The sequence below is a fragment of the Sceloporus occidentalis genome, unplaced genomic scaffold (genome assembly GCF_023333645.1).
Source record: "Sceloporus occidentalis isolate IW3139 unplaced genomic scaffold, rSceOcc1.0.p SCAF_343, whole genome shotgun sequence".
NCBI classification, from domain to species: Eukaryota; Metazoa; Chordata; class Lepidosauria; order Squamata; family Phrynosomatidae; genus Sceloporus; species Sceloporus occidentalis.
In genome coordinates, this window is record NW_028317323.1 from 373,614 (window position 1) to 401,516 (window position 27,903).

The following is a 27,903-nucleotide window of genomic DNA, read 5'->3' on the forward strand; positions in this document are numbered from 1 at the left end:
GTTGTCCTTTAGATGTTTGCAGTATCTTGATGACTTAATGGTGAAAAAGTAGTTGCACACTAATCTGTTGATTTGCCATCACCAGAATCTGCTTTTCCATCCAAGTCTTCATCAGAAGCCTCATCAATCCCCTTTCTTGCAACACGTCTTGTGACAAATGGCACATCACCCCGCCTGTGTTAAAATATGTAGAAACATACGATATGTATAAATTTTAAAAAGTTTTAATGTGAAGATATTAGCACTTCAAACAGTACAAAGCTGTTGTAGACACTCTGTACGTGTATATATTTTTATAACTAGTCTAGCACAATTGTGCTTTTTGCGTCTAATTCTTGATGGTATATAGAGTAAATCTTGTAGTGTATATGAACTATATCAAATCCAAAGGAAAAAAAAAAAAACTTCACATAGCAAGTTTCCTGTAGTGTTGAATACATCTACCCAAATTCATGTTTCTTCCAAATACCAATCACATTTATAAATCGGTGTTTTACATAGGAATTATATGCACAAATTCTAAACATACCAGCTTAACAATACATTATAACAAAATAATAGTTCCTCCAGCAAGCGGGGCAGGCCTTATATAATGACCATCAGTGCTGGATTCAATTACTTTTTTTATTTTTTTATTTGAAGAAACCTTTACATTATACAGAAACACACCTGAGCTTGCTCTTAAGGGTATTCACTTCACGGTTCATAGCATCAGCGGTCTCAGTCGCATCTTCAAGCTCACGCTGCAGCTTGCGTCTCATAGCATTAGCACGCTGGGCCTCTTCCTCTGCTTCCTCCACCTGTCTCTTGAGCTGTTTCATACGGACATTACTCTTCTCAGCCTTTTGAGGGGACAAAAAAAAAAAAAGTTAAATACTAAATAAGTGAAAAGATCGTATTTCACACAGTAAATGGGGAGGACTGATCACCTGCTCTTTATACTGCTCAGCATTGCGTCGTTCATCTTCTACCTGCATTAGGACATCCTTTAGTCTTTTTTCTGTTCGACGCACCTGCTTGCTGGCATTTTGACGCTCTCTGTTTAAAGAACAATTGGGTTGTGAATGTGAAGGTACAAACTTTCAAGCAATATACCGTGGTAATGCAACATATATTAGCTTCATTTTATTTTTTGCAGTTGGAAAACAGTAACATTTGATTGAGCAAAGAACAATGAGCACTCCTATATTCAGCCACATCACTCAAATAATGCATGCAAATGTACTCCATTAAAAAAGGCACTTTAGACTGAATAAGCAGTTCATTCTTTTTCACAGGTGGGGCCACGTAACTATGCACCTAATCCTTGAAAAATTGGAATTGTCTCAAGTATCTATCTCCATTACTATTAACTCCTAGTTCAGATTATTTCAAGTACTTTAGTCTGATAGGATTATCCCGTAGTTTGTTAATTTTGCTCCTGGGATGTTTTTCATATAGAAGAGAAAGATAATGTTTTAAAGTTTAGAATAAACGTAGGAAGATGAAACCCCCGTTTTCCTTCATAAGAGTTCAGTGTGGGGAGTGTGTTTACAATGTTGTACAACTACAGGAGAAGCCAAACAATTTTTTTTAAACCTACTTAGTCTCTGAATCAAGCTGTTCTTCCAGTTGTGAGATCTTAGATTCAAGAGCTGCGATTGAAGCCTTGAACTTTGACTTGACAGTCCCTTCCAGCTCTTGTAGCTTTGTCTTCAATTCTTTATTTTGGCGATCCATTTGTTGGCGTGCATTTTCATTCTTTTGAGCACTGCTACGCTCTGCATTCAAGTCAGCATTCAGCTGGTCAATCTAAAATAAAGGTTAGTGGTAAACTGCAAAATATCTGGACTAAAAGCAATCGTTACACTGATATTCTTTAGTTGGGTATGTGTTTAGTTGGGTCTGCTTGACCTGGGTTCGCATTAAAATATTTTAAGTGTGCTGCATATTAGCCGTGTTCCAACTTCTAATCATACTGTCTGTGGAAAATATTGTCTTAATCACTCACGCTGATATAGACTAGTGAAATCTATGCAGGAGCAGACTTCACTAACATCGTCCTGAATCAGTGCTTTGAGCAAAGGAAGTCGCCCCAAGTATATTACTTGACCAACAATTGGCAAACAAGGTTTGTCAATGCTAATCAATATTACTGCATAGACCACTATATTTAATGCTCAAGGAGAATTTTACTATTCATTACATGTGAAACAGTTTACATGTACCATTCAATTTAATACTTTCAAAAAAATATAACTTTTGTTTTCAAGTACCTGAAGAGTTGCTTTCCTAAGCCGGTCATTAACCAGTTCTGTGTTGCCCTGTTCCTCCTCAAGCTCTTCCTCTAGCTGTGCAATCCGGGATTCCAGGCGGCGTTTCTCTTCAAGAGCCAAAGCACTTTAAAAAAAAAAAAAAAAAAAAAAAAAAGTAGAACCTTTAATTAAAGCTAGTAAGCCAATCAAAACTGGTGGCAAAAAGGTCAATACCTTTAGAGTTGAACATTAATTCTGATCTGCTATGTCAGCCGTCGATGGAACACTACACAAACTACAGCCCCAAACCACACACTCACCCCTTGCCACTACTGTTTGCAATTTCATCAGCAAGTTCATCTCTTTCCTGCTGAGCTTGGCGCTTCGCACGCTCAGCAGCAGCAAGTTCCTGAGAAAAATAAATATGCATTAATTCTGCAAATATATACCTTGTGGAAAGTCCATTATGAGTAGAAAAATTATAGAACAAAAATCGACCAGTCTGAGGTTACCTCATGCAAGTGGATCACCTCTGCTTCCATACTCTTAAATTTCTTTTCATTTTCCTTAGCCTGAGTTAAGATGTCATCCCTGGAAGCTCTAGTGTCTTCAAGTTCTCGCTGATAATCCTTCAACTGACCCTATTAGGGGGAAATTTCGTTTTATAATATACAATATATAAATTTGGTTTTATAGTACCGAGCTAGATAATTTGTAGCCATTTATAGAGACCATAGACGACCATTTCAGGGGGCTTTAAATCCTCTTACACAAAAGCAGCTGCTCAAAATATGCAGATTTTTTTGAGAAATATTGACATTCAGAGGCTCTCAAAATGAGTGCTCTGTCGAGGATGCCAAAAAAAAAAAAAAAAAAAAAAAAAGAATTGCAGAAGTCATGAAATGTCGTTGAGATTTGTTGCCAGATGTAGCCGCCATTACAAGCCATTTTGGAGCTACTTGGAGGCAAACTGGGAACGGACTGTGTGTAGTCGGCTTTTTTAATCCCGCTCCCACAATGTGGGTGTTCCGCTCCCGCCACATTTGTGGCCAATCCCGCCCGCCTCCTTACCCAATTTCCCGCACAGTCCCACAAGGCTGCCCTCGAGCTGTTCCCTCACAGAGTCTCTTCTATTGCTCCGCCCAGGAACAAGGCAGAGTCACAGGAAGTGATGTCACATCCGTTTTGTTCCTGGGCGGAGCAAGATAGGAAACACTGTAAGGGAGCAGCGAGAAGGCAGCCTTGCTGGACTGCGCAGCTTTACCTGGACCCGCAGGTACAGTGCCTGACCGCCCGCAGCCCCAGCAAGACAGCCTGCAAGTTTTTTGGCAATGCAGTCCTCTAGTACATATCACTGATCAGTAGAAAGGAAAAAAGCAATCCGATGGTTTTGAGTGTGATTGATGGGTCTAAACCTGTGGGAGTTTCCTTTTTTTCCACTCTGGCCAATCAGCATTTACAATGGCAAGGGACAAGCATTAGATATCCAAGTGCACATTTTAACTTGTCAGCAGCCACAGTTTGAGTGAGATTGACATCTTAGCAGAGGCAGCGATTGATGCTCACCTACCATACTGCAAGGTTGAGTTTATTTCAGTGCAGAAAATGTACTAATGTGGATTGGAGAATATGTAGGGTATGCATAGTTTATATGACACCTATAAAAAGGACTGCATCAGACATTTACCAGTTTATTTTAGGGTAAAATATTTTTTCTTCATTGGTAATTATTGGTGACAAAACTAGGCATAATATGTACATGCCATCATATCCCATAGCATGCTGCTGGATGCGTGCATCCAATAGTGTAGTGGTACTGGAGGTCATTCAGTACAAACAGTGTGGAGCCCTTCCTTAACCTTGGGATGGTGAAAGGAGAGTCCAAAAGGTGTCAGGTACCCACCCCCCCCTTTGGGAACACCCTGCGAATGTCATCTGTGCCAAATGGTTTAGAAAGAAAACTTGTTCCCTGAACACAAATGCTGCAAGAACGAAGTGAAAATTTAATCCAGATAGTTTGCTGTGAACAAGTCACAAAAAAAAAAATATATAAGATTGGTAGTACTGTCATATTTGCAGGGTTCATTAGCACTCATTTTCTTTAATGTAGGGTTTCTGACCCATCCATCTTCCTCCGCCAACTGGACATTTAACAGTACATGCAAGAATTTCATTACAAATATCTAGTGTGTTGATACAAGAGCTAGCATCCCCATTGTACATCGCAGCTGAATATGATGGCGTTGTATAGGAATCACCTGAAAGCATAACGCTACAGCTAACACATGCATCAGCTCTAGTACCTGAAGTTTGCGCAGCTGCTTGATTGCCTCCTCTTTGTTCTTATTTGCAGTGTCTATTTGTCCTTCCAAATCCTTTAGATCCATCTCCAGCTTCTTTCGCGCAGCCACAGCAATGGAACGCTGCTTTCTTTCATCTTCAAGTTCTGCTTCCATCTCTTTCACCTAACAAAAAAACACACCATTATAGAGCAAATACACACACACACACATACACACACAATTACCATCTTACCTGCCTGACCAGCTGCTTCTTTTTATCCTCACTCTGCTCATCACGCCCCTGGAGGTCTCTCTCAAATTGAGCTTTCATAGCCTGTAAGTTTACTTCCAGCCTGAGCTTGGCATCCTCTGTGGCTTGCAGCTCATCTTCAAGTTCTTCAAGCTGGGTTTTCATTTCTTCTACTTGTTGCTCTAAAGCACGCTTAGACTTTTCAAGCTCATGTACCTAATTTGACAGAAAAGATCCTTTTAAAGTTACACTTATACAAAAAAAAAAAAAAAGTTTCCTGCCGAGATGGCCAGCTGAAGGCAGTTTTGTTAGATGCTCTGGGACTTCAGCAAAACAGCTGAAATTAGTCACTTTTCAAAAGATAGATGTACAAGTAACAATTGCTTAAGTTCCTTGCCGCCCTCTTCCAAAGGGGGTTCTTTGATCATGTGTCAGAGTACACATTTTATATTTAGCACTGCTGTTTTCTTGATGTCTTATAGCAGTAAATACACTACATAATTGTGGACATTAACCCCTTCGCGACCTTTGCCGGTTCAGGACCGTCATAACAAGAAGGTCACTAAATGACCTTTGACGGTCCTGAACCGTCAAAAAATTAAATAAGCTTAGAAAGTGATCAAGGATCACTTTCTTCGCTTAAACGGCCTTGCTGCAATGCCTCGATGTCGAGGCATTCAGCAAGGCCGAGATCGGCATCGGGGGCCATGTCTGGCCCCTCCCCAGGGCGTCAACAGCCGCCATACATTGTATGGCGGCGGACGCCCGTTTTAAAAGTGTTTAGGAGGCGATCAACGATCACCTCCTAAACTTAAATGGTGTCGCTGGAATGCCTCGATCAGGAGGCATCCAGCGACACCAAACACTTACCTCTGGGTGGGCTGTGACCGCTCCGGAGAGCGGTCACAGCCGCCGCTGCCGGTGATCTTCGCCATCAAGCAAGATGGCGGCGGCCCGGGAAATAAAACAATAAAGACGAAAAAGTTCGCTAGAGGGTCTCCAGACCCTCTAGAGAACTGGCTCCACTTGCTGGTTGAATACAGGTACTGCATTCAACCATGCAAGTCAATGGAGCCCAGCTTTCTAATCACTATGTGATTAGTAAAATATTCAAAAAAAATAAAAAATGGAAAAAAAAAATTAAAAAATGTGCTAACATTTAAAAATAATTATGCAGTGATGTCACTAGATGAACCATCCAGTACCAGCAAAATGTGTAAAAAAAAATAAGTATTAAAAAAATAAAATAAAATTAAAAAATAAAGTTTATTATTTTGAGCAAGTGCTAAAATTTCTCAAAAATCTCAACAAAGAGTTAAAATAAAAGCACTTCAAATACCCAAGGGGTGTCTAATATATAAAAAAAAATGGCTGATGGGGTAAATTGGAGTGGCCTAGCTCAAAGATAGGGCATAGGTACAGACTGACCAAAATGGAGAAAAAAAAGCGCACTTCCCAAATGTGGCATTTTAAATCTGAAACAACCCGACAAACCCATGCATGTCGGGTATCACTGCACTCAGGAGATGTTCCTGAACACACATTGGCGTGTTGTTTGACAGTGGCATATACCAGGACCTGTATATCTATAACTAAAGTACAATTTGTGTGAAAAAAAAAAATTACAAAGTTTGACAAAGTGTAGTTCTATAATTGGTGCATGGAAAGGGTTAAAATAACAGCATTTGGAATACCCTGGGGTGTCTAGTTTTCAAAAATATATGGTTTGAATGGGTTAAATTGAGTTAACCCGCTTCAAAGATATTCCAAAAAGGAGATGGAGGCACAATGACCAAATGACCACCTGAATTACGCATGCCCCAAAAGTAGCCTTTTACCAGCCAAACAATCTGACAAACCCATGCATGTGGGGTATCGCTGTACTCAGATGTTGCTGAACACATATTGGGGTGTTTGACAGTGACATATACCAGCACCTGTATATCTATAACTAAAGTACAATTTGTGTGGGGAAAAAAAAAAAATTACTATTACAAAGTTTGACAAAGTGTAGTTGTATAATTGGTGCATGGAAAGGGTTAAAATAACAGCATTTGAAATACCCTGGGGTGTCTAGTTTTCAAAAATATATGGTTTGAATGGGTTAAATTGAGTTAACCGGCTTCAAAGATGTTCCAAAGAGGAGATGGAGGCAGACTGACCAGATTTGTTAAAAAAGATTTGGAAATCATAAAACGCTGCTTGGACTTATTGCCCTATAACGTACAAAAAACAGCAAAAAAAATATAAAAACATTGGGTATTTCTAAACTCAGGACAAGTAGTAGAATCTATTTAGCTAGTTTTTTTACTTGCTTTTTTAGGTGAGTAAAAGATTTTTCAAATAAAAGTCATAAAATGTGTTTTTTTTTCAATTTTTCACCATGTTTTTTAAATTTTTTTTTATAGTAAATAAGATGATACGATCAAAATAATGGTATCTGAAGAAAGCCCATCTTGTCCTGAAAAAAACAATATATAAACTTATGTGGGTACACTAAATGGGTGAGGAGAAAATTACAGCTGAACACAAGCACCACAAAAGTGTCAAAACAGCCTCGGTCCCACAGGGTACAAAACGAAAAATGAGCCCGGTCCTTAAGGGGTTAAACCCCCCCCTCAAAAAACCCCCCACCATAGTGTATGTGTACATGATTGATTTTTGGATTAGTTAAATTTCAAAAGAAACATGTATAATCTTACACTCTTGCCAACATCATCCTTTGAGCTGACCAAGTCTTCCATCTCTGTGCGCAACTGCTTATTGAGTCTTTCTAACTCTGCCTTAAACTCAAGTGCCTCTTCAAGGGAGCGGGTCAAGGCCAATGCCTTAGTCTCTTTTTCACGAGCCTCTGCTTCTGCACGATCACGCTCTTCTGCATACTTAGAAGATATATTTTTCTCCTCTAAAAGAAGCTAAAATGAAACCCAAAAAAAAATAAATAAATAAAAAAAAGTAAAACAAAAGCATATACACATATGAAGACATTGAGAAGCTTGGGTATATGAGAGAGGGAAAAAAAACCCCAAACTTTTCTACAACAAGACATTGACAAAAATGGCATATTTAAAGAACAGGCGCAAAATATGAGGGACGCTAAAGCAGCAGCAGTAAACTGCACCCCAATTTCAAAAGGAGAAACCCCCACACCTGATCAAATTTCTTCTGCTTTTTCTCTAGGTTGGAAACAGTCTGCCTCTGATGGTCAAGATCCACAGCAAGGTCATCCAACTCCTGCTGAAGCCTGGTCTTTGTTTTCTCCAGCTTGTCGTAGGCTGCTGCCTTTTCCTCAAAGCGTTGATTTGCTGCTTCTAAATCTTTCTGTAGCTTCTTCTTCAATTCTTCCACACTCTCCAGTGAGCCAATGCTCTCCTCCATCTTCTTCTTCATATCTGTCATCTGAGAGTAAATACACATACATATGGACTGTAAACATTGTCCACTATTTATATCAGTTTTTAGAATCAAATATATTCACTTATTAAATTGAGTGATTGGGCACAATAAATTGATTTCTTGCTTATCACCTTTTCTTATATGCTCATAATCAGTGCCAGTAAAGTGGTCATATTCTGTGATCACTGGATGGAGCACAAGTTACTGGTGATTGAGAAAAGGATTTAATGAAAAATACCATTTAATGTCTTCAAAGAATGGCATTTAGATGCCTGCCAGACCTCAGAATGATGAAGTTAAACACTCAGCCACATTCAATTAAAAATGGCTAACAAGTATGAATCTCAATGTTGTCAAATGGATATGGGAAAGCCAGCTGATGCGTGGGGAGGACACAAGGTCAAAACCTGAGGCTTCAAGAACGGCTATTTGATGCCCTTAGCAAATCCTCGCTGTAGAAGTTAACGGAGCTTGGTGACAGAACAAACTCCAGGCCACCCACGACTGAACACACCAGCTGGGTTAGACACTCAGATAATTGTTCCTGGAACATTAAATGGTTCTCTTATGTGTAGCAAAGCGACAAGAGTGCCAAGAATAGTCTGCTCTTAAGCATGTGGGTTTCAAGAGTCAGGCAGTAAAATCAAGCCTGTCTGATTAGGACAAAAGAGCAGACAACATTTTGATAAGTCTAAGAGGGAGGATTATTTGTGGCTGTGCAGTCATGTCCAGAATAGCCAAATATGGGACAACCAGAACTTTATTCAGACCTAAAACGGCAGAAAAAACATTGGCAGGAGGAAATATAGGTTTTGAAAAAGACAAATTCCAAGGTTATGTTAGTCATTGATGAACACTGTTGGCAAATCCAGGTTATAAAGCCAAACCCTTGAAAGCATGTGGTTCTGGCAGGAGTCCAGAAAAGCCATGTTCAGGACACCCCACCTTAGAGATTGAAATACTGGGTGAATTAGCTTTTCCCTTTGGTCAGATTAAGATATCCAAAAAAGGCCTCTAGTCATGGGCACTTGGTCAGGGAGCTTGAGTGAAGCCTAGTAGTGTTTTTGTAAATCTTAAATGTGGTGTTCACACCATCCCAGATTAAAACTAGGGAAGTGTGGACGCACTGGAACCGATTGTTACCCTAGTTCGGAGGCCTGCTTTAACCCCCTATAGACGTACCGGGACGTCCAAAACACGCCCACAAAGAAACCCCTATGGACGTCCCGGTACGTCCAGCCCTTCGTGCAGCGTCAGGGACACATCCCTGCCGCTGCACGGGAGACCAGGCTGTCGTTTGACAGCCTGGACTCCCCACTGACAGCAGAAGCCGGCTTTGCCGGCTTTCTGCTGTCCGATCGCCTGTAACAGCTTCCGGCATGAAAGCCGGTAAGCTGTTACCGGTAAACTGCCCGATCGCGCAGTTTCAAACGCGCGATCGGGCATTCCCTTCCGGGTTGCGTCACTGCTGACGTAACCCGGAAGGTCATCGGAGGACAGGATATCCCCTGTGGGGATATCCTGCCCTCCGATGAGGCACAGAGACGCTGCGATGTACAAAAATGTAAACCACATTTAAAAAAATTTATATATATATATATATATATATATATATATATATATATATATATATATATATATATATATATATATATATATATATATATATATATATATATATATATATATATATATATATATATAAAAAAATAAAAAAAAACCTTACATCCCATTGCCCTAGCATAACATCTAGCCAGTATAACCCTCCTGCCCCGTTCACAACCCCCAAACCCGTTAAGCCATAGGCATAAAAATTATACAAAATTGTACACCTAATAGTATGCTCCCTGGTGCTGGGAAAGTCTGGAAAATCTATATAAATTAGGTATTTCTGAAATCAGGACACCTGAATTGATAAACTTGGAGGGGATTTTCCATCACTTTACCTAATTTTGTGAGGATTCAGAGGGAAAATGTAAAAAAAAAAAAAATTTCTAATCTTCGCTAGTTTTCACTAAATTTCTCATTCTAAATTTTCAGCTAATCATCCAACTATGGTATCAAACGAAAGCTCTATCTCCTTGAAAAAACAATATATAGTTTACATGGGTACACTATTCACAAGAAAAGAGAATCATCGCTAAACAGACATACCCCAAAAATGGCAAAATTGCTCTGGGCTTTGAGGTACCAAAAACCCTGGGAGTGAAGGGGTTAATGACAAAGCCCGTTCATGTACAGGCTCAAAATGCATTGTTTTCAATGGGTTTAGGAACCACCCATTGTCCTTAAGGGGATAATATGGACTCATACCTGAGTTTGCAGTGTATTTATTTGTTTTAATAAATTCTTCTTAGACTCCTCCTCTTCCTCAAGCTGCTCCAGAAAGCCATTTTTATCATCATCCATTTGCTTAAGTTTAGTACTAAGGCTCAGCTTCTGACGAGTCTCTTCTTGCAGAAGTTCCTAATACATAATAAAGATGCATTACATACCATACAAAAAGTTATACACATACTATATTTCACATATTTCTCACACTCTTTGGTTGAAGACCATTTTCTCATAGGCCAATATGGCTATACTTTGAGAAATATCTTAACTATACATCATACAGCACCAAGCTCTTACTGCACGAGAAGCTAAGGTTGGACAAGGCAAAGAGCTAAAAGCTCCCTCACCCATGACAGATTGATCTAGACCCTCCTTTGGACTGGGTCTGCTCTATGTGGATTACAGTAAGACTAGTGTTTTCGATTTTGTACCAAGTTGCTTTTTATCACTTTCCCCTTATAACTATCAGGTTTTTCCTCTAAATAGCCTTATAAAAAGGGAAAATATTCAACTGGTGGGATCCTTACCTGAGTATCCTGAAGCTGTGACTCTAAAGTTGAGAAGTCCTTGGCAAGCTTTATGGATTTGCTGTCAGCTTGGGAAAGGAGAGCAGTAACATTGTCCAATTCAACCTAAAGCAGTAAAAAATGTTATTCAAGGAACAGTTCCCCATATCCTTGTGTTTCAGTGTGTATGCAAGTAACTATATTACCTGAAGTCTGTTTGCTTTTTCAGTCAGCTCAACGCGAGCTCTGTCTCCCTCTGTAACCTTGACTTGCAGTTCCTGAAGCTGAGACTCCATCTTCTTTCTTTTGTGCTCGGAGTCACCTTTGCTCTGAAGAAGAGTCTTCACTTCGTTTGCCAACTCGTTCCGTTCACTCTCCAAAGACTGTTTGGCCTTCTCCAAGTTAGCTTTCAGCTAGAACAAAAAGTTGCATTCTTCACATCTGTACATCTTAAGTTTGTTGGTCACGCCTCCCAAATATTACATTTTGCTATTTAGTGCAACATATGCAAGATTAAGACACCATGAAGGACTTTCAGACATAATGGCAGCAGGGGCCAAGATTTGTGAATAGCATGGAATGCTCTAAAGTATGGGTATTCTCTACAGTTATCAGTCATGACACCAGTGAAAACATTAATGTAAAAACATTCCCACAATCTCATCACATTACAGTTTAAAGACACTTGAGCGTAAAATCCCTGGCCATTAAGAAAATATATATATATATATATATATATATATATATATATATATATATATATATATATATATATATATATATATATATATCTTGAAACAGGTAGCCTCTATGGACCAATACTTTACTCCCCACCCTAGCCTCATACCCGTTTGGTCTGCTCCAGCTGTTCTGATAATTCCTCTGCAGCTTGTGAATGTTTTTGTCTCAGCTCCTGTATTTGGACTTCATGTGCACGAGCTTCTTCATCTAGGGTCTTCTTCAGATGTGTAACCTCCTGCTCGCGTTTTGTTCTGGGGGGGGTTGAGACAGAAATGGCACCGTTTTAAACAATCCTCCAAGTAAGTAATGTTACAAAATAATAGTTTCTCAAAGTGTACCTAAGCTCCTGCTGCGCAGCAGTAGAGTCTAAAGTATCCTCCAGCTCAGTCTTCAGAGCTTCAAGTTCCTCCCCAAGATCACGCTTTTGTTTTTCTGCCTTATTACGTGCAGCTCGTTCAGCTTCAAGGTCCTCCTGCAGCTCACCAATCTGGGACTCTAGCTCACGGATTTTCTTCAAAGCCATATTTTTATGGGCAGCCTCTTCCTCCACTCTACAAGTTTATGCAAAGTATTCACAATGTAAGCAAAAAAAATGTTTAATAAAAAAAAAAAAAAAAAAAAAACCCTACGCAGTTCCAAGAGATAGCACACAGCCGATAATATAAAACTTCATTCTTGATTTCTTACTGGAGAGGTAGTGTTAACTAAAGCCATTATATCTACTTGTTACAGATGTTAATTTGGGCTGCATCCATGCAGCATCAGAGATCTGGCCTGGGAAGGGAACTTTGGCCAACTGAATTTGTAGGTTTTGTACTGAATTTTTGCCTTTAAAAAAGGGACACGCCAGTCACCATATAAACATGAATTCAAACAATAGCTGGCCCCTTTAAAGTTTGTGTTGTCACCATTTAGCTGACACATTGGGGGATGCTGCGGAACGACAATATGTATTTCACACACCCCAGCTAATTTGCGTGCTGTTTGGACGAACACTTCTCCCTGCTGGCTCGGATACATACATTTTCTTCCAATCTGGGCCAATATGCATTTTATCTACCCCTATGCAATCTATAAAAAAGTTGTGATTTTATTACTTGGCAGTATCCTCCAGCATTGATGCAAGCCTACTGTGTTCCATGCATAAAGTTTCAAAAGAAAGTTTCATTTACCATGAAAAGCATGTGTAGCTACACTAAAATGCTGAATGTTCTTGCATCCAAGCATAACACACCATTCTCGGCTTAAGAGGTTAAATAGAAATGGCGATCCTCACTTCCTGTGTGTACCACTTGTAGGTTTCATAAATATACCTCGCTAGTGCAGCCTGCAGTTCTTCCTCCTTTTTGGCAAGCTGCAACTTCAGCTCAGCAACTTGGGCTTGCAGTTCAGCTATCTGATCGTGCAAATCTGTGGAATCTCCTTCCAATTTTCGCCGTGTCTTCTCAAGCTCCTGACGCTGCTTCTCCTCCCGGCGCAGACGCTCTACAGGTGGAACAAAATATTATCTATAACGTGGACTGTCCACAAGGTGATATATAGAATGTATCCATGTAGAAACAGATACTATGCACACAGCAGTGTGCATGCATAATATTTGCATACACATTTTATGCAGTAAAAAGACTGCATGTATTCTTCCATCCTGTATTGCATCCAGAACATACCTTCCAAGTCAGAGATCATTGTCTCATGTTTGTTCTTGAGTTTGGCAAGACTCTTCGACTTCTCTTCCTCCTCAGCAAGATTTGTGGTGAATTCTGCAATGCGATCTTCAAGGAGTTTCTTCTCCTACACAGAATAGGATTAATTGTAGGAAGAGTTTACATATTACCTGACAAAAATCCATTTGTCATCTATTTAACTCGCCATACATCACAACCACAAAATAAAAAAACAAACATTCCAGAAATCGCACCTTGATAAACTTTGCATTCTGATCCTCTAGGACAAGGACATCTTCTTCAATTTTCTTTAGCTTAGCGTCCAGAGTGACTTTTTCCAGCTGAAGCTTTTGTCTGGCCGCTTCCTCCTCTTCAAGTTGTTCTTCTAGTTCCTGCAACGATAATAAATGTGTTGCAAAACATGGAGAATCTACTTAACATATGGTAAAAATGGCTACAGAACAGGTGTTTAAGAGTTCATGCAAATCATGAGTTCTAAAATGAAAATCTTTGATCACAATATTTATCTGCAGATTGAAGGCTGCCATTGTGGTCAGTTATGCGATATTCTGGATGACTTTCGCTGCAGATCCTTTATGGTGATACTAAGTTACCCCTTATTCCAGTTGTCCGAGTGTCAAAACAAATCCTCACACCTTCTACATACACGCAGTGTGGGGAGGGGGGGTAGTATACATATAAAATTATTCTACATAAGCAGCAAACCCCCCCACCCCACCACCAATCAGATTTCACACGTTTTAAGATTTTTCTTCTGCACCAGTATGGACATACCCCAATATTCTGCTGCATTTTCTTCTTTTCAGTCTGCAGTATCTGGCAACGTTCCTCTTCTTCTTCTACCCTGGATTCTAAGTCGTGCAAGATCTCCTCTAGCTCCTGCTTCTTTGCCGCAAGACGGGCCCTCATTTCCTCTGCTTCAGCACAGAGCTCTGTCTCTGCCTGCAGCTGTTCCTGGAGCTGCATTTTCTCTTGCTGAAGCTGTAACAAATATAACTTGCCATTTAATAAACATGCATTCAATTTACATAGTCAGAACTATAGATTCACAAAAAAGCTTGTGTATCAGCTTTCACCAAGAACATTCATATGCAAAGTTCATCACGCACCTGTATTTGATTATGCTCCATCTCTGTAAGTTTTTGTTCTGAAAAAGTGAAGAGTTCTTTCACCTTCTGAAGCTCAACCTCCTTCGATTGCAACTCTTCATCAAATCTGTTTGCTTGGAGTAAAGGCTTAACCTGAAGAGCAAAAGCATTTCCTGTGATTGTTCCTTCTTGTTACTTAAAAATGTGTTTGGGAGTTATGCTTACATAAAGGTTTAGCAAGATTAAATAAATAATGTATTAAACATTTGAAATACAAGAGCTCCAAGCTTTACAGTTATAGTCTCACCTTTGTAAAGAGCCTCCACCACTGCCAATTTCTAAGTTTCAAGTATGCTGCACAGTTCCTTTGAATCACCTTCATAGCAGTAAGCTGCTGTTGTCTTTTGGCAAAGGCTCTGAAAAATATAAAAATGTCTATGATGTATTTGAATTCAGGGGTGGGGAGAGGATAGGACACACACGCACACTTACTTCCTGGCAATATAACCTCTGCACCAGGCCTGGAAGCTTATTATGACATCTGTAATCTTCAGATCTCTTTCTTCCTCTAGATGAGCCAAGACTCCAGCTCTAAAGAACACTTTGCTTTGCCCAATACGATAGAGGTTGGAATCGAGCTCCAAAGCTCTGATCTAAATAAAAAGGATTCATTCTGTTCAGCTGCTGTATATCTGGCCAAAGTGTCGCCAACACAAAGCATCCGGCATCCCAAGAGTAAAGGAGTGCAAACAAGCCCAGACACGAATACTTTGGTTCTCTCTGGCTCACCTGTACCATGCCACAGAGCTCCTCTTCCATTTTTTGCTATGGTAACCAAAACTATGCAAATGTGTAGTAAAACTAATAACGCATGAATGAAGTACTCACAAGTAGTATGTGCTTACCATAAGAACACATGCTTGTTTTCCATCCATAAAGGCTTTAGGGATCGAATTGGGCGTGAGAATTTCGTACCTTTGAGATGAAGCAAATACTTTTAGTTCAACAGGCACAGAATCCCATTTAACTTGAACGCCGTTCAAATTACATGTATCCACTCTTCCGCATCTTTGTGTCCGGGCCACAGCAACATTTACCTTTGCCTGAACTCTTGAAAGACAACTCTGTTTGGAAAGCCTTGTCTGCAGATACGGATTCCTTCCAGCACACCATTGCAGCGCAGCTGTTCAAGCACTAAATGGGCATCTAGCTTACCAGACTAAAAAAAAAAAAAAAAATTTCCTGATGTAAAGGCTCAGATACAAAGTGATTCAGGATAGCTTTATACCAATCCCATGCTGTACAGACATTTTAGATTATGACCTTGTTATAATATTTCCCCTCCTTTGAAATAACCCAACCCCAATAGTGTGTTAAATCCATTCATGTATGGAAATCACTTCCCTTCTCTGAGCTATACATAGAGTTCCCTTAGTATTTTCTGATAATGTTCTCCAAATATGAATAAGCAAGTTTTTAAATTAGCAATGCTTTACGGTGCCACTCATTTAACAGCTGCACATACCTTTTTCTCATGATTAGGGATAATGCAGCGCACAAAGTTAGGGTTTGTGTTCCTGAGGGTTGCCATCAGCTTTGAAAGTTGTTCTTTGTAAAGTTGACCTACTGTCCGAAACATTCCTTTTCTGGTCTTGAACGCTCCAGGGAGTGCTGTATCAGACATACCAGCAACCTGATCCAAGCCAACAATGCGATCCACTAAAGAGTGAAAAATTAGTCTTTGATATGCGATGAAGATGAGGATTTTTTAACGGTACATAATACATACACAGTTTAAAATAAAAGCCTGCCCTCCTAGTCTGTTGTACATACAGTTTCAGTTAAACAATATTGCAGACAGTTCTTTGAAACAAGTCCACTCAAAAGCCATTGATCTCATTGAATCATCTGCATGCACACACTGTGCTAAGGCCTACAGACAGGTAAGTTGTACTTTTGTAGTACTGAATGGTTACAAAAGGCAAAACTGGTAAATAGCCAGTTCCTATGTAGAATACAAAACCATGCGAAGTGAACATTAAAACATTCCTGCACAGGGCAACACAAACATGAAGGGAAGACGGGAGGGAGCGGGCAGCAGGGGAGCTGCCCTGGGTCAGCACCAAAGGCACATTTGTTGGCGGCAAGTACAACCCATACTGCACTAGCTGTAAAGTAGTCTTATCCTAGGAGTGGTAAAGTGAAGCTATTTAGGCAGTGTCAGAACAAAATTCAGGCATGTGAATGGACACACCATGCACTACAATACCTGAGCCTTTCAAATCATCGCTAGATGGACAGTTGAGATATCTGTAGAGCTAACAGGAAGGAGAGGTTTTGTCTCGAGTATGGTACAGATGGGGTTTGGTGCAAAACTAGCGATGGTGGTTCGCAACATGATTTTGTTTGATGAAAAACAAAAAACATCAAGTCTAAATTCTTACCATCTTTCCACAAATCTGACACAAATTTGTCAGATGACTGATTTAAAAGTGTAGCAACATTGTCATTAAGGGGATCCATATTTTTCATGAGCCATTCATCTGCCTTGTAATCCACCTACAGAGAGGGAGGGAAATACAAACATTTAAAAAAAATATTACCTTAATGTTTGTTCAGTTTGATTGCACGTTGTTTAAACATACCTTGCCAGCATAATGCATAACACAGAAATCTGCTTTATCCTTCAGCTGCTTTGGTTTCTGGAATTTTGAGTGTGTGCCCTGTTCTTGTACAACTTTCTCTACAAAACTTTTATCTGTAGCCTTCGGGAACCAGCATTCTTCATCTAGTAGTGCGAGAATACCAGGTGGACCAGCCTAAAGAAAGACATTATGAACTACACCATGTTCTAACAGGAGTTCTAACCCACAAGTGTTTGCAACTAAAACTCACAGGCTTCTCTATTAAGTCAATGCATGGCTGAAGATCCAGGCCAAAGTCAATAAAGTTCCATTCGATTCCTTCACGCTGATACTCTTCTTGCTCAAGGATGAACATTGTGTGGTTGAAGAGCTGCTGCAGTTTTTCATTGGTGTAGTTTATGCAAAGCTGCTCAAATGAATTCAACTAAAGAATGAAAGAACAAGCACTCAAGTCAGTGAATCTGGTAACACTAAAACATGTATAGATTTAAAGATTTAGCATACCTAAATAATTTAATATACGTGTTGAAGAGCATAAACCGGCTAGTGATGCGATGTTTGGCCAAGTTGATCCAGATGTCATCTCGGTGTTGGAGTGCATTACATTTTTACAAACAAGGCTTAGAATAGCAATTATGTAGCTATGTTAAGATAAGACTGGCATTTACCTCAAAGATTTCAAAGCCAGCAATATCAAGGATCCCAATGAAAGAAGCCCCTTGCCGTTTTGTCTTGTCCAATGCCTTGTTAATGCGCATTACCAACCAACGGAACATCCTCTCGTAAGTGGCTTTAGCTAGAGCCTCAATAGCAAAATCTGCCTGTAAATGGAAAATCATTAAGATAACTATAAAGATCTGTCAGGAGGCAACAAAAGCCACAATCACTATCGCTTTTTACCTGTTCTTTGGTCTGAGCTTTCTGCACATAATCACGGCCAACTTTAATTCTAGGTAGGAGGATGGCTCTGGTGAAGTCATTGACGTTCACGCCAAGAAGATGGCAAACTTTCTGGGCAGCTACAGCAGAAATAAAATGGAGATCCGTGTTCAAAATGCAAATTCAAAGGTTATTTGTACATCTTTATAAAGACCAGATAGGAATACTGACTTCCAATGCATATTAAACCCTTTGCTATATTTATTGTTATATATAGCACCATCAAATTCTGTAGCGCTGTACAATGGGTAGACAGGACACAACAAGTATGTAACATAGCAAATTGACTTGGAGACAACAGGTGAGGGCCCTGCTCAAACGAGCTTACAATCTATAGCACCTATTCATTGACAAGATTCACAATTCTGTGCATTTTAAACACTTATCCACAATATGCAATATTTAGGTTCTAGGAAATTGGCAATTTGCCAACCATTTCTAAGAGACACTACAGAAATGACACTTAGGGTTTCTGTTAAGAGATCATAGATAGATCTATATCTAAATAGTAGTATAAATAAGCAGCACTATCAGATACCTGCCTCTTTAACCCCTTTGAGACAATGGAGATTATAGTACATCCCAAGTTTGCAGTGGACATCTGAGATCTTACATCTGGATGCTTGTGCATTGGCAGGGCTAAATCCCAGCATCCCAGCCAGTGTACGGGAGATCAGGCAGTCAACTGACAGCCTGGTATTCCCCATCTAACCAGGATCAAACAATGTATTTAAATAAGGGTACTTCAAAACATGCACTGTCATATTCCATAGATTTATATGCTTGAACCTCTGTCAGGGATGCCCTCATTTCCCTGCTACCGATCACTACGAAAAGGGAGAGAGGAAAAAATGCCCAACAACAAGTTTAGAAAAATGCTTATGTTCCAATTGTAGCCTGTAGCTTTCCCAAACATATGCAACAATCCAGGTGTTTTGTAGTTTCATGTATACTCGAAAATATTAAGCTGAATGGTCTACTCTTTGTAAAAAAAATTTCTAATTTAGCCATCCAAGAAAATAAAAGGCATATGAAGCGTGGCCAAATGCAAGACAGGTATATGAATACATCTACACTAGGCCTTTCCATGCTACAATTCTGGATTACTTAAATTATGATTCAAAATGAAAGCCCTACTTGTCCTGAAGAATATATAATGTGTATGAGCACACTAAATGAGAAAGGAAAATTATGGTTGAAGGACATTGTAGAAGTGTTGAAAATGGTCTTGTTGCAGTTAATGCATGTTAGTCTCTTCTTCTACAATAACCTTAGGACAAGTGTTAAATGCATTTTTCTTGAACATTTTCTTTTCTACATAAGCCCAAACTCTCTAAACTCTAATTCAAAACAAAAGCTCTAACCAATTTTTACCTGTGTTATCTGGCATAGATGCTTGATCCGTGTTGCGCTCCTTCTTGAAAGCAATGTTGCCCAATTGCAGAACACCCGAAACTACTTTCAAAAGACCTGCAAACAAACATCAAAGTGAAATGGATGTATAACCTCAGAAGAAACCCCACAAAAGCATTGGTTTAGGAGGAAGGGTCACACAGAACAATTACACTAGATTTTCTGCATGACAGAACTGCAGACCCACTCACTCGATATTAGATTCCAAAATCTGTGCAATTTTTCTAGTGCTGTAAAACCTCATAACACAATATTGCAGAAAAGGTGTATATTACACACCTATATAAAATGTCACATTGATGTAAAGTTCCCTTGAAACCTGAGCACGAGTAGTCTACACAAGTGCAGAACCACATTCTGGGTATGCAAAGCCTATTGGGCAATTGGCTTCTCCTGTGCATTGCTTCCATTACGGCAGAAGTCCAATATACAGTATACAGAAACGCAGGTGAGCAATAAGCTTTATTTAAAAAAAAAAAAAAAAAACTAAAGCATTCAGAAGTAAATACCAAGTTGTTCTTCATCTGGGATGCCCATGATCTTCATTGCCTCCATAGTTTCTTGGAAAAGATCCTTGTCCTGCTGCCCTGGGATAGTGACATGTCCATTGGAAAGGAATCGATACTTGTTGTAGGCTTCTAACAAGAGGTCACCTATAATAAAAAAAAAAAATATATATATATATACACACACACTGCAAAAGTCTTATTTTAGATACATTTAACGAGCATTCTAGCATTCTATAACCAAACATTTCACAACTCACTTTTTAAGTGTTCACCAGACCCAGATAAAAGGTAGTAGAATACATGGAACGTTCGTTCCTCTTTCGCCTGCCGAATAGCACGCGATTTCTCCAAAAGGTCTTGTAAGAAGTAAAGGTAAAACTTGTACAATGTAATCTTATAAACAGGAAGATCCCCCTTACTACAGGAACATGGCTTAAGGTAGTACCAAAATTGCAGAAACTAAATAAATGGTGCCTCCAGCTAGAAATTGGAAAGAAAAAAAAAAACAAAAAAAAAAAAGGCATAAAATATACTTGATGTACAATTAAAAAAAAAAAAACCCAAAAACAACGGAATCCTGCTGGGGGATTTCCACTGTGACTGACACTTTAAGATACAAAAACTATTGAGCACTAAGATTGTCAAATATTGGCATTCCAAAATGTGCTTGCGCTTTATAAAAATAGGATCACACAGATAGAAGCCAATGCCTGCAGGTGTATAAAGTTCTGTTATGCCATTTGTAACAAGGGTGGCATATTGGTGGCAGCCTGTGGCAAGGTTAGCACTAACTGATCAATTTCCAGTCCTGAAGTTCTTGCCTTTCTGGCATGACTACCTCCCCCACTTTAGTAATATATACATATTTAAAGACATCTACTATGTAAAGTGTTGTATTTGTGAAAACTCAGAGCCACTTCAAGAGTTACGCATGACTTGACACTTACAGCAGAGTTTACTCACTAGACAGTTATTTCCACTTTCATTCAACTTTTAATTCCACAAAGTCTACTCTGTTGCAGACTTCACTGAAACAAGAAGGTTCTTCCAGACTGGTCAAACACCAAACCTATAGCTCAGGGGTGTCTAACCTGCGGCCCTCCAGCTACTGCAGGACTACATCTCCCATAATGCTCTTTCAGCTAAGGGGCTGGCTAAGGAGTATGGGAGATGTAGACCTGCAAACAAAAAACACAAAAAGGATACAAGTTTCTATATTGGCACCAACAATGTAGCCATTGACATCAAAATTAATCCGAATAAATTTGCCCTGCAAGAAGAAAGACAATCCATTAGTGCCTGTAAAGCAGAGAAATAATGTAACATTGTCTAAACTTTGATCATTGGTCACTGAACTAATGGAACCCAAATAAAAGCCATGGGAAATGGAACATGTGAACCAGTCAGAGATGCCATTGCTAATAAAAAATAAAGTGCTGTTCCACTTTGGGGGCAATACAGCTAGAGATTGAATGAAGTTAATCTTAAGCATATTTATTTTTTCTTCTTTAGAATGTTGTCTTTTCAAGTTACAATAGCCATGACCTCTCCCTCCTTAGAACAAGCATTAAAAGATAATGCAGGTGGGTCAGGTTTCTGGATCTCTGAATTAGCAACAGGTATAGGGGGGGGGGTTAAGGGTCTGCACAGAGAATACTAGGGCTGCAACTAACGATTATTTTAATAATCGATTAGTTGGCAGATTTTTTTCGATTAATCGGATAATTTTTCGTTTAAAATAATTTAATGAACTGGATGTTAAAAAAACAAAATTTACATTAACATTCTTATTTTGTTATGATGTAATAAAAAAATATTTTCTAGGGCTGCAGCTAACGATTTTAATAATCGATTAGTTGGCCGATTAATCGGATAAAAAAAATTCATTTTAAATTGAAGAAAAATTGCAATAAAAAAAACGTACAATTTACACTTTCACCTCTTTATTGCAATGGCCTCTCTATTCACCTTCTTATTTTACTGACATAAAAGCTACAAGAACCCAGTGTTTCTCAAACTAGGTTTTAATAAAGTTATTAGTAAATATTAATTCATATGTTAACTATTTTTCATATTTAATAAAAACTGAGAAAAAAGCCGTTTACATTTTTTTTTTTTATTTACCAAACTGCCCCCAGTTATGCACATCTGACCCCCAGCTTGCCACTCTGCCCCCATATATATGCCTTATACCTCTTATATGCCAGATTCCGCTGTGCCCCTGATATGCCTTATACTCCTTATATGCCAGTGATATGCAACTGAGCCCCCTGATATACCTTTTACCCCAGATTTGTTTTATGCCCCCCTGATATGCCTAATATCAATATGCCTTATACCCCCTATATGCCACTGAGCCCCCTGATACCTTTTACCCCCAGATATGTTTATGCCCCCTGATATGCCTATATGCCCTGAAATTCATAATACCCCCCATACACCACTATAACTCACCCATACACCACTCTGCCTCCTCCCCCCCTCCCATACGCCACTCTGCCTCCTGTGAACCTCCGTTGCTGACAAGACACAAGGGAGCCGCGTAGAGAGGCATAGTGGCGTATGGGAGGGTGGCTCCCATACACCCCTCTGACTCCTCCCCCCTCCCATACACCGCTCTGCCTCTCTACCCGGCTCCGTTACTGAAGGCACTTTCACTGCAGCTTCATAGAAGCCTCAGTGTAAGTGAAGGTGAGTAACGGAGTCTGTCTGTGCGATGCAGACCCCCACCGGCTGACAGAGAGGATGATTCTCTGTCAGCCGGTGGGGGTCTGCACGATGCGCACAGCCAGCCTCCGTTACTGCCCTTCACTTACACTAAGGCTTCTATGACGCTGCAGGGAAAGTACCTGTCAGTAATGGAGCCGGGTAGAGAGGCAGAGTGATGTATGGGAGGGGGGAGGAGGCAGATGGGAGGGGGGAGAGAGACAGAAGTGAGAGACCGGCCGACAGTGAGGAGAATCCAGGTCCCCTGCAGCGTTGCGGGGGATCTGGATTCTAGTGTTATAATCCGATCTCTGTTTGAGGTCGGATTATATAAAGGAGAGGAGTTTTTCAAAGCATTTGCTCAGAAAAAAATTTTAATCGATAAAAAATCTATTCGATTAATCGATAATGAAAATCATTGACGATTTTCATTATTGATTATTATCGATTTTATCGATTAGTTGTTTCAGCCCTAATATTTTCAAAGTACAAGAACCCAAACAATATTTATGAAACAAAATAACCCCAAACATTCTGAAAAGAGGTGGACTATTACTGTTCAAGAAACTTTGCCCCAGCCCTGGCACTTTGCACCCAGAACTTTGCACTGTGCCCCTGCACCCAGTCTCCAACTCTGCCCTGCACCCAGCCCTGCCCCCACACTCACACTCTGCCCTGCACCCACACCCTGCACCCAGTCTCCCACTCTGCCCTGCACCCAGTCTCCTGCCCTGCCCCCCCCACTCTGCCCTGCACCCAGTCTCCTGCCCTGCCCCCCCCACTCTGCCCTGCACCCAGTCTCCTGCCCTGCCCCCCCCACTCTGCCCTGCACCCAGTCTCCTGCCCTGCCCCCCCCACTCTGCCCTGCACCCAGTCTCCTGCCCTGCCCCCCCCACTCTGCCCTGCACCCAGTCTCCTGCCCTGCCCCCCCCACTCTGCCCTGCACCCAGTCTCCTGCCCTGCACCCACACTCACACCCTGCATCCCCTAAAACCCCACCCCGCCGTGGACCCCCACCCCCGCGAATCGCACAGAGCGAATCGCACAGAGCGAATCGCACAGAGCGAATCGCACATAGACATGAATACTTACCTCCGGAACGCGTCACATCCGTCATGTAGCTGAAAGAAGGAGGAGACTGCAGAGCGTGCAGCAGAAGCGGGGAACGCTCGCGGAGGTAAGTAAAAGGAGCCAAGTGCTCCAACAACGAATCGATCACGGAAAAAGATTTTATCGATTCGTTGTTTCAGCCCTAGAGAATACAGTAACTATTTTATAAGATTCATGAATTCATTAATTTCAGTCTCCTTTTCCAACTCCAAAAAAAATTATGCATGCAATTAAATGAACAGGGACAAAAGGGACATTACCTGGCTCCATTAAATATAGATTGACACTAAAAAGTTGGTTTAATTCAAATGGAATAATACAGAACAAAAATGTAGGCCATACAACAAAAGCACAACATTACTTACAAATCTTGACGAGTTATCATTTTTAACTGTTTTGGCATTTCCAAAGGCCTCAAGAATTGGGTTAGCTTGTAGTAACTGCCTTTCAAGCTCACCCTAAACAGCAGAAAGACAAGTCACCAGGTCAGGCACAGCATTAACATTCTATGGACTGAAAATCACATTCAAATGGTTAGTTACAGCTATAAAGTTTGTATCCTAGGAACTGCCCCACCAGTACTCAAGAGGTAAACATTTTACTTTGACCGGTAAATTGAAGACATTACTGCATTAGTTCTAGGTCTTTGGGTGGGGTCTTAAAAATTTTTTTGCCTGCTGGGTATGTTTAACCCCTTAAGGACATAATCAATTTCAGCAAGCTAACATTCAAGGCAGAGGATGTAATATTACACCCTCTTTTGTCATTGAACGCCACAAACTTATCCACTGCTGCTTGCTCCCCAAAGAACAAACGCAGACCAGCAATTGCTAACTGGCTTGCGGAGACATGTATGCATGTTGCCAATGCCAGTTTTAGTCTTGTAAATTTGACATTTAACAGTTTGATCACTCTTCAATAGTCTGTATAGCTGTCTAAACTTAAAAAAGGTATTGAGAGAGTGAGAGAACAACGTTAGAGGAAAATTTAATGCAGATAACAGGATTTAGGGGCAAAGAGGGAAAAAAATAAAAATGCACAACTCTTTATATTTACATATTAAAGTACTTTCCTGTAAAAAGTTTCCATACAACTGTAATTAAGGAGATTTTAGCATTATAATGCACAGTATACACACCTGGTCCTTTTTTGTTTTGTGTGAAGATGCAACGTAAGCCAGGTATTGTATAACCTTTTTCGTGTTTTCTGTTTTGCCAGCTCCAGATTCTCCTCTGGAACAGATATTGGTTTTTAATACTTGATTTCATGTAGGCATTTAAAGATAAGTTATAAATGTAAGAGACAAAATGGGATAGACTTTCAGAGGCTACATTGTTCATAGTCTGATGCCATTTTACATGGTGTGCTGCATTTCTGTATCAAACATTTACCGCCTTAATTTGAACGTCAGTTACATTACTATAAATGTCTAAAATGTTAGTGATTAGCAACAGAGCAATTTTGCACATGCAGGAATACACTCAATGGATACATCACCATGATTAGTTAGTAGCAAGTTATGCATTAAATGAGGAATTTGATAATACGCGTGTATAATATACTTACGTGCAAAGAACAGACTGGTCTTCTCGATCTGAAAATAAAATAAGCTACACTTAAATAGGTGAATCATAACAGGGGATATCAAAAGCATGCCAGGTAGTACAGGTGATTGCTTCTTACAAATATTACAGACGGTGGTGGTGGTTAGCCATTACATAGCTCTTGTATTTTTTAACGTATTCATCTTTATGCAATTGTACCTAAAACCCAACATATTTTGCCCATACATTGAAGGTTGAACTGGACCTGCATAAAGCATAATAAATTGGCACTTCTTTCGGCATAATTGTTTTTCAGAGCAAGGGCGAGATTTGTTTTCTATCCTGAAATCTTAATGTAATACATTAAAAACTTGTGGTAATTATCCTGTAAACAGCAGTATATTTCTCCTCAATAGAGTCAGTCTTTGAAGCAATTGAGGAGAGGGGGAGGGGGAAAAAAAACAAAAAAAAAAAAAACTTATCAGCTATATATCACTCATTCCATCTCTAGCCCTCCCCTCTTCACTGCGTGCTCCATAAAAGGAAGAAAGCTTAACAGCAAGAGAATGATGCAAGCTGAGGGGCTGACTCATTCTAAACACACCACTTCCTGGATGCCAGATCTCAGAAATACAAAGGCAGATTTTCCTTGCAGCAGTAATAGCTTTCAATCTGCTTTAAGCAAAAATAACCGTGATACACAAAAAAAAAAAACCAACCCAAAAAACAGACATTTAGTTCAGCACCTTTAAAAGATCACAGAAACCACTTTGTTTTGTTTTTCCTTCCACTTTGCTTCAATTTTTAAGCAAGTGGAACACACATATCAATATGACTAATGTCATGTATGGGCAAAATGGAGGAATCACATCAATTGTATTTAAGGAATCAATGGTATACACACACACACACAGGTCATTTTCTTGTTTCACTGGGTTTGAGATATAAATATATGTTAATGCATTTTTCATACCTAGATTCAAAAACCACTTGTTCCACAGATTAAACTGTAGAGTTTTAGCTAAGACAAGTCAAAATATCAGCAGGCAAGTGCTGCTTCATATAAAGATGATCTTGTCAAAGCCTATGCAAAACATCAGTAACTATTTAAAAATGCACTTAGTTCTTAGTTGGGAGGGAAACAAAAAGTCAAATGAATCAGCACCATTTTAACTCTTCTTCCGATTCAGATAAGAATGCAGCTCACCAATTCCATCACATCCTTGGAGAAAGTGACATTTTGCCAAGTATTACAGCCAACCTACCTTGCATCATACTTCGGTAAGCAGTGTCTGTAATAGCATAAATATGAGGCGGCATCTCGTGTCTTTTTTTGCCTTTGTACATATCCACTATATCTTCAGAATAAATAGGCAAATTCTTGTAGGGGTTTATAACTACGCAAAAAAGCCCAGAGTAAGTCTGCAATCAAATGATAGGGAACAAAAAATAAAATTGTTACGAAGAGTACTTTCACAGAAAAATGAACATTAATATGCAGACGTGACGGTAAAATCAATTAAAACGTTTCACTGCGTGACAATTAGCAGCTGTCATGGAGATTGTTTAAAAATCTAGAGAACTTAGTGTTTGGCACTTGCCAAAAGTTTAACAGCGAGATGGACTTTGTCCTAAAAAGCAAAACATTAAAGATATGAAATTACAACTGTTAAAAACCTAGCACTGCATGCAGGCTTACATAAAAGGCAAGCATCTAGCTACAAAAGTAATTCAACGAACAATAAAAAAAAGGGGCACGTAACCATCAATAGGACATAGTATCAGAGTAATGTTGAACTTGAGGGAGATCTTGAATTGTACCTCGGTTTGTAAAATTCCAATTTAACCCATTATAGCAAGGTTTAGAGAGGATAAATCTGAGCTATGCAATTTATGCATACAACCCATTACTGTGGCATGTTTTTATAATATTTTACAGCTTATTCACAGTGCAAAGCAGGTTGACTAAGTACATTGGCTACCATTTGTGATGGCCTTTGCCCTTCATATGAAACTCACACAGCTGTTTTACTTACATAAATTAAACCAGAGTAGTAGCGCTCTTTCAAATTGTGCAGGACAGAAGCCTCATTTAGACAAGTTAGCTCAGCCATATCTTCTACTTTGGAGAACTTCGGTGGGTTCATCTTCTGAATGTCATCCTTATTGACTTTTACCTTCTTGCCATTCTCAGCTAGTTCAACTATGGCCTCATCTCCTACTTCTTCCTTCAAGCTGGCTGCCTCAAAGCCATGCTTTTCTGAAGGAACCCATACTAGTTTTTTGGCTGCCCAATCAGCTTGAGCCAATGGGTTATTGATATAGTTCCGATCCACGAAGAGATATTTGTCCGCATCTTTTTGCGCCATGTTTTGTCAGGGTAAAAAGACCTGAAATAGAAAACATACCAACATAGTAAATGACAAAATTGACTCAAGGGCATAGCAAGATACTCTGATTCAACGGTAGCAAAAGAGAAAAATCCTTAATAGGCCAGCGCATGGGAAAACCTGGCATGAAT

The 27,903-nt window shown here is 39.7% G+C and overlaps 1 protein-coding gene across 1 annotated transcript; it reads right to left on the reverse strand.

The window, feature by feature from the left end:
- Window positions 1-59: 59 nt before the first annotated feature.
- LOC149274209 (myosin-9-like) lies at window positions 60-27,751 on the reverse strand. Its single transcript, XM_089505703.1, has 40 exons — window positions 27,419-27,751; window positions 26,648-26,804; window positions 25,405-25,432; window positions 24,977-25,070; window positions 24,204-24,296; window positions 21,229-21,292; window positions 20,280-20,378; window positions 20,023-20,166; window positions 19,475-19,570; window positions 18,062-18,180; window positions 17,830-17,982; window positions 17,412-17,585; window positions 17,162-17,335; window positions 16,961-17,075; window positions 16,042-16,235; window positions 15,614-15,735; window positions 15,422-15,491; window positions 15,009-15,169; window positions 14,824-14,932; window positions 14,538-14,669; window positions 14,203-14,409; window positions 13,662-13,799; window positions 13,411-13,534; window positions 13,057-13,228; window positions 12,082-12,294; window positions 11,850-11,994; window positions 11,209-11,415; window positions 11,024-11,128; window positions 10,476-10,628; window positions 7,917-8,165; window positions 7,469-7,681; window positions 4,770-4,982; window positions 4,538-4,699; window positions 2,747-2,875; window positions 2,555-2,643; window positions 2,256-2,379; window positions 1,583-1,791; window positions 930-1,038; window positions 670-842; window positions 60-174 (listed from the first exon to the last, which is right to left on the reverse strand). The coding sequence occupies exons 1-40, from the start codon at window positions 27,749-27,751 to the stop codon at window positions 60-62; spliced, it is 5,880 nt and encodes a 1,959-aa protein (XP_089361829.1).
- Between the last annotated feature and the right edge of the window lie 152 nt (window positions 27,752-27,903).